The 11,854-nt window shown below is 38.3% G+C and overlaps 1 protein-coding gene and 1 pseudogene across 1 annotated transcript; one reads left to right on the forward strand and one right to left on the reverse strand.

The window, feature by feature from the left end:
• Nucleotides 1-3,892: 3,892 nt before the first annotated feature.
• Nucleotides 3,893-4,849, forward strand: LOC140507595 (olfactory receptor 51G2-like). Its single transcript, XM_072615620.1, has one exon. It carries the CDS (start codon nt 3,893-3,895, stop codon nt 4,847-4,849), a length of 957 nt encoding a protein of 318 aa, XP_072471721.1.
• A 5,060-nt stretch (nt 4,850-9,909) lies between these two features.
• LOC140507596 (olfactory receptor 51I2-like) lies at nt 9,910-10,881 on the reverse strand (annotated as a pseudogene).
• Between the last annotated feature and the right edge of the window lie 973 nt (nt 10,882-11,854).

An 11,854-nucleotide genomic window follows, 5' to 3' on the forward strand; every position in this document is an offset into this window, starting at 1 on the left:
AATGGAGAGTAAAATCAACAATAATATAATTTTCTGTACTGCTTTGAAGTGGGAAAAGTTCTTTCTTCACAGGAAAATGGATGTACAAGTGTTATGATCACTATTTTACAAATGAGGAAATGACCCTCTGAGAGTTTGTGTGACCTGCACATGTCAACGGAGTTAGTATTTGCATGAAATTAAATTTGAAAACATAAATTACTTGCTGGTAGTCATCTATACACTGAGTAGTTATATACCTGGGGTCATCAATAGACTGATGGTTGTTGTAAACCTCAGGAAGAACACACAGATCTCCAGCTTTGAAGGTATAAAGGAAATATCATATGTCCCTTACTTCATGTCTCTCATATCTTAAAAAAAATTATTGATGTATTTCATGTTTACATTACATTTACACATTTACAGATTGTTTCTACTTTGTGAGAGATTTCCTGTAACAGCATAAGCAGGGAAGTAAAATTGAATGTACAATAGAGTCACCTGAAAGTTCATGAAACAATTCATATCTGTAGCATAACTATACTTTCTCTATTAAAAAAAGTAGCAAAAGTTTATTTTTCACCTTTTTAGCCTCTAATCCATTGAGGGGGAGTGGGAGGAGAAAAATAAATACACATATTCAATATTTAAGAAAACCCAATTGTATGTGTGTGTGTGTGTATGTGTGTGTGTGGGAGAGAGAGAGAGAGGGAGAGAGAGAGATGGAGAGAGAGAGAGAGAGAGAGAGAGAGAGAGAGAGAGAGAGAGAGAGAAGAGAGAGAGAGAGAGTTTTCTTTAATTTATTTTTGTTTATGAGCCTAGCAGTGGTGTAGTTGAATGAAAGGTCATACATTATTCAGTAACAGTCTATATAATTTCAAATTAATTTCTAGAATTTTTAGAACTATATCCAGGTACTCTAAGAGTGCATCCACGTGCCTGTTTTAACATAGCTCCTCCAACATTTATCATTTTCCATTTTTGCAATCTTTGCCACTCATCTTTTTTAAAACCTACTAAAATGTCACTTCCTTCAAGAACTCTCACTTCCTCTGACCTTTCATTTTTCATGAATCAACCAGTTATCTGCCCCTCACCATTGTGGACATTAATTTGATTTCTCGCTTTGCTAGCTTTATGCACCTCTCTTTCACCATTCATCTGATATTATTTCTCTCTGTGTGAAGACCATGCAGTTCTTTGCTATACCCTACTGTTAGATATTGGAAAGCAGGAATCATGTCTTTGAATCCTTCTGTATTCTTCCCAGCATAGAACACAACATACTAATGGAGATTGGGTCCCTATATATCTTTGTAGGCCAACTTCATGAATTGCTGACCCCTCAACTTCATCAGCTTTTGTGCACCCTTCTAACATATGACTCTCTGCACTTGGATAGAGTAGTACTGGGATAAGAGGTAAACAGTATATTAGTAGACATGAACACAAAGCTTTACTAGCTTGACTGGAACATCTAGAGACTGTGTCCTATTGCTATAGTCTTCAAGAACTTAGTGCTACCATCATGCCATGATTATGCATAGGAGTGAATCAAGTGAAGACATAATGATGATGATGATGATGATGATGATGATGATGATGGTGATGATGATGATGATGATGATGATGATGATGATAAGCAATTCAATAACATGGTGTTTTGATTTCTGGGTGCTTTGTATCCATTATTATGTTTAATTTTCAGAAAATCCTTGGAGAGAAGATAATGCAAGTATAATTATTCTTTATTTATAGAAGAACAAATGGAATCACAAAGAGATTTATGACTTGCCTGAATGGCAGGGCAAGACAATCCAAATCGTTCAAATTTCACATCCAGTGTTCTTTCTACGTGCTATTTGAGCGCTCCTTGCTTTAAGCAAATTAGGTAGAAAGGACAGTTTGGTGCAGGGAATAGAGAGCTAAGTCAGGAAGATCTGAGATTAAGTCCTGCCTCTGACACCAGTTATGTAGCCCTATGAGAGTAACAGAACCTTTCAATGCACCAGGCAATTTTCTAAGACTACAAATTACAGAGAAGATTTCAATCTGTAATGGTAGAGGGATATTTCTTATCTAAAAATTACTTATAGCAAATGAAGTCAAAAATTCATGCTCTACATAGATTAGGCAATGTGGTATAGTAGAAACTTCTGGATACAGAGCTAGAAATCCTGGCTTCTAGTTTTGGTTTCAAAACTGACTCACAGCTTGGTCTTAAAGTCTCTTAAACTCTGGAGTTTCTGTCTTCATCAGTCAGTAATCCTTGCCGTCCCTTTTCACAGGATAATTGAGAGAATCAAATAAAAGAGGTGTAAATTTGTCTTAGAGTGAGATATTGTGTTTAAAGTTAAGTTTTGAGTTCAGGTTTGATTCTTTTACTAATTATCATATGTGAAATCCAGCTCGGTGACACAGTTGAGAGAGTGCTGAACCTGGAATGATGAAAACTTGAATTCAAATCTGCCCTTAGACATTTCCCTAACTGTGGGACCCTATGCAAATCACTTAACCTTTCCATGCTTCCATGTAAAATAGAGATAATCATACCTCTTGAGGTTGCTGTGAAGATCAAATGAGAAAATATGTGTAAAGCACTTTGTACAATACCTGTCATATAGGAGATGGTTAATATACGCACATTTCCTTCCTTGCTTCCTTCCTTCCTAACATCAATAAATCCTATATTAGATTACAGAGACGACGAAAAAATTTATAAACACAGGCAGCTAGCCTCATGGAACTCACAGTCTAGCCGAAAGATAGAAAAAATTACTTAAATTAAATTACATACTTAAATTAAAAATACTATATACAACAATGCACACCATAACATACAATAATGTATATTGCCTGGCACATTAATATAAGCACACAATAAATGCTTCTTGATAATGGTAGTATAGTTAGTACTAATGGCTGTTTGGATATGATGGTTTCTCACAAGATTCTTCACAAGTCACTTTTTCATAGATCTCCATCCTAATGGATGCACTATCATTTGTTTATAAATTATATCTACAACCATTTGTCCCAAACCACATGTAATTTTCACTTCCTTTGCATACCTTATCTCCCATTAGAAACACAGAAGGCATTTTGCTGTAGTGAAAATAATCATTCATTTAAAAAGCACATACTAAATCATGATACTCTTCTAAGGATTTGGGGATCCAAAAAAAATCACTTTCTGATTTCAAGGTGCTCATATTCTAATGGAAATAAAACATGCAGATAACTGTTCACGCAAGATATGTACAACGTAAATAAGTAGAATTTGATGTCAGAACGAAAGTACTAGCTATTGGAGTGGGTGGTTGGGGGATGGAAAAGTCATTAGATTTAGATTCATGAGACTTAGATTTTAGTTTTAGCTGTCATCCCGACTTGGCCTTTGACCTTAGGTATGCGAAACCTTTGAAGTCTGACTTCACCTCCCAGGCCTCAACTTTCTCTTCTACATTCTCTGATTCCATACTTGCTTAAAGTGGAGGACCTCTGGAGGTGGCTCTCTCTGTAGCTTTCCAACATGCTACATCATCATTACTGATTATCCTAGCTATGGAGAGAGCTCATCCTTTGTTTCCCTCCCTTCAAAAGAATGGGATACCCTGCAATATAATGTTAGATTTACTGGAATCTTGAAGAGCAGTTCCTGGAGAAAAAGTGAGAATTGAGGAAACTATATGTCTTTAACTGTTTTCCCAGAAAATTGTGATAATTCTGATAGCATCTGAGTTCAATGACTACTTAAACCTCCTTTGAGTAGCATTCTCTTACCTCATTACAACCCCTACAAGTTAGAATTGTCTCCAAAATACGTTCAATTTATTATCTTTTTGGATCTCTTACTCGTTTTTTTCAGGTGTTGGAACTTTCTAACGCCAAGTTCTGATTGGCAGTCACCATGCTGGCTCCCAACAACATTACTGATAAACAGCCTGCCTTCATCTTCATTGGAATTCCTGGACTAGAAAACTTACATATCTGGATCTCCATTCCTTTCTGCCTCCTATACTTCATGGCCCTCATGGGAAACTCTGTCCTCCTTCTCCTTGTTAAGACTGAGCAGAGCCTGCATGAGCCCCAGTTCTACTTCTTAGCCATGCTGGCTCTCACTGATCTGGGCCTCTCCCTATCGACATTGCCAACTGTCCTGGGCACCTTCTGGATTGGTGCCCCCCAAATTGGTCTGCCTGCCTGCCTGACCCAGATGTTCTTCATTCACACACTGTCCTCCGTGGAGTCAGGAATCCTTGTGGCCATGGCCTTTGACCGGCTGGTAGCCATCTGTTTCCCACTGAGCTATCCCCGTATCCTAACTAGTCATGCCATTGTCTGCCTCAGTGGGGTTGCCTTCATACGTGGTGCTGTCCTGCTGGTTCCACTCCCCTTCTTCCTCAGCAATTTTTCCTTTTGCAGAGACAACATTCTTTCCCACTCCTATTGCTACTACTCAGACCTGCTGACCCTGGCCTGTGGGGACATTACATTCAGCAGTGCCTACGGGATGATCTTTGTGCTTTGTACCTTTGTGGTGGATGCACTCTTCATCATAATCTCCTACCTGAAAATCTTGATCACTGTCCTGAGGTTAGGAGCTAGTGACAGGGGCCTGCGATCTATGCAGACTTGTGCCTGTCACCTATGCACTGTGCTCATTTTTTACCTCCCTCTCATCAGCCTGGCTGTGATGCACCGCTACACCCCTGGAACACCCCCACTCCTCTATGCTACCATGAGCAATATCTACCTCCTCCTTACACCACTTCTTAACCCTCTGGTTTATAGCCTCAAGTCCCGGCAGATCCAGGCCACTCTACAGAGACGATTCTGGGTTCAGAGGGTCACAGCAGGAGAATGAACTGAGCTTTGAGAGACAAGTGGAGCTGTAGGTAAATATTTGTGAGGAATGAACACTATGGTCTAGCTTTGGGAGTCAGCTTGCACCTATAGCCTCTGATATGCGGGTCTCCAGGGTTATGCAGGAAGACTTTCTTCCTCTTGGTCTTATGGAGAAACCAAAACACCACCATATTTTTGATATTCTATATAAATAAAGCAAACATATGTGGAATCTCAACTCACCTAGGGTTTTTTTTAGTCTAGAAATTCAATATATCTTGTTACTTACATTCACAGAAGAAACAAAATTCTTTTGAAAATGAATTCATACCAGAGTAGCTAGGGGGTGCAGTGGATGCAGCACTGGCCCTGGAGTCAAGCAGACCTGAGCCCGAATTTGACTTCAGATACTTAGTACTTTGTAGTTGTGTGACCCTGAATAAGTCACTTCATTCCAATTGCCTTGCCAAAAACCCGAACAAACAAAAAATGGATCCACAAATAGGAAAAAGTAAGGGTGTTATCAAGCTTTTCTGTTCCCATTCTTACTCAGAACATATTTTGTTTTACTCTGTTCTAGGAATGGATTGCTTAGATAAACTGTGGCAAGACACCAGCCTAAAGAGAATGACCTTCTCCCTTTTCTTATCCTCATGGGATTGGGAGATGAGAAAGTGTTTCAGATTAAGAAGCTTTCTTTCAGGAGTGCAGAGATGAAAGAAATATGGAGGGAAGCTAACATCAATAAATAATTGGCGGAGTGCGTGATGTCAATCACAACTGACGGGCTTACTTCTCTCCTGGTTTCTGTCTACAGTTGGTCAGGGGAATAGTCACCCTGTTGGCATGCTAGAGAGTATGTTTCAGGATTGCTCATTCAAGAGGAGGGAACTAACTGAAATGTAAACACTCAGAGAAATCCCTAAGTGGTGGATTAAGAAATCAGCCAGACAGATATTTTATCGGTATTGACTGTATTCTTCCTGGTGTTAGACACTGAGGAGGGTGCTGAAGAGATGTGTAATATGCATCATGAGAAAAAGAGTTTTGGATCTGAAGTCAGAGAGGAATTGGGTTCAAATCTTTGTTCTCCTTTACTAAATACTTGTTACCTTTGGGATACATAATTTCCTTTCTCTTGTTTTCTTTCTATACTCTGAAACGTAATTCAGGAAAGTCTATTACATATGTTCAATCCCAGGTCAGAGATTGAAGAATATATAAGAAGTAGAAAACATAGCACCTTTCACCAAAGGGCTTTCAATCAACTTGAGAAGAAAAAATTGATACATATAAAACTACCAGATAATTTTATACATCTCTACCTGCCAAAATTTAAGCCTTTTGATATTTCAAATGCTACCTCTTCCAGGAAGCCCTCTCAGATACCACTAAACTCTAAAGCTGGAAATGATCTTCCTCTCTGAACAATATAACATGTTAAACATTTCTTATTGCGTTCAGCAAATGAATCTTTGATATAGCTAATTAGTAGCTAGCAAATGTTTGTTGAAATGAATGGATTTGAATTTATGTCTGTCTTATTTTCCCAACAATATCTCAAATCCCAGAATACTGACCACCCTGTTTGATGCCTTTGTGTTCCCTTCAGTACCAAACACAGAATTGTGAAAATAATATGAGTATCTTTAAAGAATTACAGAATAACTGAATGAATGGATGAGTGAAGTGATTAATTCAGTATCACCAAATAGAAGAATAGTTGAAACAGAGAGAATAATTTAATCACAATGAATCCAGTTTCACAGATAGATCTCCTCAGGGCAGAATGGTACAAAAATAACAGAAATCTTCTTATGAAGGAACCATTATTGTTTTCTGGTTTAAGATGCATCTTGGAAACATTCTGAGGATATGCTGTGTGATCCTGGACAAGTCATTTCAACCTGTTTACTCCTCATATGTAAAATGAGTTGAAGAAGGAAATTCCAAACCACTCTAATATCTTTGTTAAGAAAATCCCAAATAGGCATCGCAAAGAGTTAGATGTGACTAAAATGACTAAACGAAAAAAATAGAAGCAGGAATCTCCTCTATGAATGCTACATATATAAACACATAACCAATGTGCATGATGCATCCAAATACATTCAGAGACATAGACATACTTATGTAGATATATATGCATGTGAATATAATTTGCACACATCAGCAAAATCATGTATACATACACAGATAATTATATACATGTGTGTGCATACATATCCACACAGAAAATATTTTTGGTGCATACCCACGAAATCACACATCATGCCTATATACGCAATGCACTTAATGTGTGCGTATGTATGTAGATGTGTGTATAAATACACATACATATATGCATATATTTATATAAATACCTTCTTTGCACAGTAATATAAACATGCCCACATGTGTAACTATGTATATATATGTACATACACATACATGTGTATACAAACTGGGTCAGATCAAGATTATTTTAAAATATAATTTATTTTTTTCCTTTTTTGGCCAGGCAATCGAGGTTAAGTGACTTTCTTGGGGTCACATAGGTAGTAAGGGTTAAGTAAGTGTCTGAGGCTGAATTTGAACTCAAGTGCTCCAGAGTTCAGGGCTGTGCTTTATCCTCTGCATTACCTAGCTGCCCCCAAGGCAATTCTTAATGAAGCCTGATTTAAGAAGTTTGGTTGCACCCTATTTCTAAGGAAAGGAAATTCTACTTTTCAGTATGTGAATCAAATGACCCTTCCTCGCACTTGTTATCATAGCTCATACACTGAAACCAGAATGATGCAAAAGTAATTAGCATGGCCCCTGCACTTGGATGACATGCAAATTCTTTAAAATTCAACATTTTACAAAATTAAAAAAATAAAAAGACCTTCCCATATAGTGCTCACATAGTCCTTCTGGGACCTGTCCCTGTGTATGAATAGATGAAAGAGGATTTGTTGAGCCCTACTATGTGTCAAGCACTAACATAAGTACTTGAGATGCATATATAAATGTAAGTCTTCCTCTAACCTCAAGGAATTTACATTATAATGGGAGAAATGGCAAATAAAGAGAAAATTATAGCCAGGGTAGACTGTTTTCATTTGAAGAATTACAGGGATGACGAGTATGCCTATAAGACAACTGATCAATAAAATATTTCTATTATCAGTTTCAATATTAATTTACTTATAATTCCCAAAGGTGGAAAGATTAGTGGGGAGGGGTGCACATGCATAGTGCTCTCTGAGGACCAGAGCAAGTATGTTATTTCTTCTAAGCCATGGTCTCTGGAGGTCTGCATTTTAGGAATGAGTGCTGTGAGGTGGGTTGCAACAACAGAGAAGACAGCAAGAAACTATGTCCATTTTCATGGAAGGGGTATGTCATGGAGACTATGAAAGCAATATATGATCAGGTATTTCCCCTGGAACTTGATCCTCAGTGAACAGAAAGAATGTTAGAGCTAATGATGTGCCAGATGTTGGCCCAGCCTGAGAAGCCAGAATAGAATTTCCTACTGGTAGTGGGGGGAGGAAGAAATGTTGACAAGGCAAGGAGAAGAATTTGGTTTTTGAGCAAAGTGAAACTTCTGCAAATGGCAACATAATGAACATAATGTAGTGTACACGTACACACACAGGCTTAAAGGCATACTCTCCAAAACAAATGCTGCATATGCAGACACACCTGATGATGAAGTATTGTCATATGAAGATTGATTAAATGAACTGTGCATAATATTTAACCTGCAGAGATGAAGAATAAATTTGTACGTAATAACTTTCTTCAAGAGTCTGAAGGGCTGTCATATGAAGGAGGACTATAAACTCCTGTGATTTCATCTGAGTGGGCACTAAAAATATCGGCAGAGCAAAGGGAGAAAGAACACAAAATATGGAATGAAAGAGGCCTGGAGTCAGATAGAAATTCCATTATTTAATATCATATGTCCTTGAGCAAGTCGTTACCTCTTTGTGAGCCTCAGTTTCTTTATCTGTAATCAACAATCAATCAACCCACAAATATTAATTAAGTAACTACTATGTTCCAGGCAAGATGTGAGGCACTGGATTAGACAATCTTTCCCTACTCTTCTGGAGCATACATGGTGATGGCGAAGACGATAAGTACAACAGTATGAGAATATATAAACAAAAGAAGAGAAACACAAAGTAATTAGGAAGAAAAGGCCAAAGCAGATAGGGAAATCAGGAAGCATTTTCCGTAGATGGTTGTGTTTGATCTCCAATTTGAAGGAGATTCTCATTGATGTATGAGTGACAAGGGAGTGTTTTTCAGTCATTACCCAGTTCAAGGGCTCCAAAATGGAATATGTAGTGCCATGTGTGAGGGACAGAAGAAAGGCTACATTGGGTACATAATAGAGAGTAGGAAGTGGAATAATGAATAATAAGGTTCCAAATAAGCCCCTCCAAAAGAGGAGCTTACATTGTATTCTAGAGGCCATGAGGAGCTATTGGAGATTATTGGGTAGGGATGTATTTGGTCAGATATGTACATAAAGGAAACCATTTAACAAATATAAGAGGACAGAGCAGCCAAGGGGAAAGACTTGAGTTGTGGAATATGATTAGACAGCTGTTGTAATTTTCTAGACAAGAGATTATGGGCACTTTAACAAAGGTGGTGATGGTATTATAGGCAGAATATGTCAGATGTAAGAGATGAAATAAGCATGTCAAAATGGCTCATACTTATCCTTTTTTTGTACCATGTACTGTTTTGGCAGTCAGGCGAAGAATATGAATTCTCCGGAGTAACCCTTTAAGGGCACAAAATAAAATATAAAAGAAACCAATTACATTGAAATTCATTTATCAAAATATTAAAAGTTACAATTTCATGGGACTCCTGAAATCTATCTATGGACTTCTTAGAAGCCCACAGTTTAAGAACCCATAGACTAGAAAATCTCAAATTTTCTCCTAGATTAAAAATTCTGTGAATTATGAATTTTGAAGGATGTATATCTCTTCGCAGATAGAAGAGAAAGGATATTCAGAGAGAAATAGATGGCTCCCCATTCTTCTTCTCCAATTCCCAGTGAATTCCAAGAGAGTAACTTTAATGATCACTTTAATGACAGACTGCTTTTCCCTTTCCCGTGTCTTCCCTGGTCTTGAACAACCTGAATAAAGCAACTCTGATTTGTTTTGTCTTCATGCTATACACCAATGGGTTGAGAACAGGTGTAAGGAAAAGGAAAATATTAGACATAGTGACATGGGGAAGGGGGGAGTGGTACTTGCCAATTCTGTGGATCAAGGCCAAGGCAATGAGTGGCACATAGAAGATGAGAACAGTGAGGATATGTGACACACAGGTGTTGAGAGCTTTGAGTCATCCCTCTTGGGAAGCAATGCCTAGAACTGTCTTCAGGATGAGGGCATAAGAGAGGACAATGAAGACAGAGTCAATGCCAAAGGAGCAAAGGACCAGGGCCAGGCCATAGATAATGTTGACCCTGATGGAACCACAAGCCAGCTTCATCACATCAGGATGGAAGCAGAAAGAATGTGAAAGAATGATGTTTTTGCAAAAGGGCAGTCGCTTAAGTAGTATGGGCAAAGGTGCCATCAGGGCCACACCCCTCAAAACAGCTGCCAGTCCCATTCCAATGATCCGAGAATGGGTCAGAACCATAGTGTAGTGCAGTGGGTTGCATATGGCCACAAAGCGATCGAAGGCCATAGCTAGAAGAATGGCAGACTCCATGGAAGAGAATGTGTGGATGAAGAACATCTGTGCCAGGCAGCTGTGAAACTCAATCTCTGGGTGATTAAAGAGGAAGACATTAAGCACTGTGGGCAGTGTGGATACAGACATGCCCATATCTGTTCCTGCCAGCATGGACAGGAAGATGTACTGGGGCTCATGCAGGCTAGGGGTTTTCTGTATGATGTAGAGGATAATGCAGTTTCCCACAAGAGCAATCACATACATGATACATAATGGGATGGAGATCCAGATATGCATGGACTCCAGCCCTGGGATGCCAGAAAGAAGGAAATGGACTGGCTGGTAGCGGGTAACATTGAACATCTGCATGACACTGAATCTAAAATGAAAAGAAAGTCAGAGAAAACTTTTAAGAAGGCAGATTATAGAAAAATACAAGTGCATGTGAGTTCACTAGTAGTTTTTGATTGAAATGGCACTGATCAAGAAAGCTTTAATACCATGGCATACGGAGTTAACTAAGAACAGCAACCACAGTCAAAAACAAAGAAAATTTCTAATCTGTTCATGTTTGTATAAGAGAAAAGCCCTTTTCCAGTGTTCTTTTAACGCAATTATTTAAAAAAGAAGGTCCTTTTTCAACTCTGTGATGAGAGTTCAGCAAGCTAGCAGTCATCATGTGTGTGTATGTAGAGGGAGGCTCAACATACAGAGGCATTAAGATAATTTTTTTTAAATATGCATGTTTATGTGCATATTTTGACATCAAATATCATGTTTTCCATGGCACTAAGGTCTCATTTTGTGAAGTCTGCTCACTTACACTATAGTGAAGACTAAGAGCCTTTAGCATATAGTAAAATAACAGTGTCCTGATTTCAAATTTTGCCTAAAGTTTTATGAGATTTAGAGTTATTCTACTGAAAATAGCCTCTTAATTGGTCTCCCTACTTCAGTTTTTCATTTGTTCTATTCATTTCCATATAGATACCTTACTGGTTCACTTCCAGCTCATGAAATTTTAGTGACTTTTTATTGTCTCTGGCATAAAATATTTGCCTTTGAAAGTAATTCACAGTCTGGCTCCTCTCTGTATTTCCAGACTGATCTTGCATACTCTCTGTCAATGTGTCTATGTCCCAGCCAAACTGGTCCTCTTGTTTTTTTCCTACACATGATATTTCATCTCTCATTTCTTAGCTTTTGCAATGTCTGTGCCTTACACCACAATGCCCTTTCTCCTCATTCCCTAGATTTCTTCAAAGCATAGCTCAGGTAGCCCGCAGATCTTTCTTGATCTCCTCTTGCTCTCATCTTCATTCATATTTACTCTGCATAGTTT

Source organism: Notamacropus eugenii, chromosome 5 (genome assembly GCF_028372415.1).
Source record: "Notamacropus eugenii isolate mMacEug1 chromosome 5, mMacEug1.pri_v2, whole genome shotgun sequence".
NCBI lineage: Eukaryota > Metazoa > Chordata > Mammalia > Diprotodontia > Macropodidae > Notamacropus > Notamacropus eugenii.

Excerpts from the sequence above, each read along its gene's own strand:
- LOC140507595 (XM_072615620.1), top strand. The coding sequence starts at position 3,893 with ATGCTGGCTCCCAACAACATTACTGATAAACAGCCTGCCTTCATCTTC.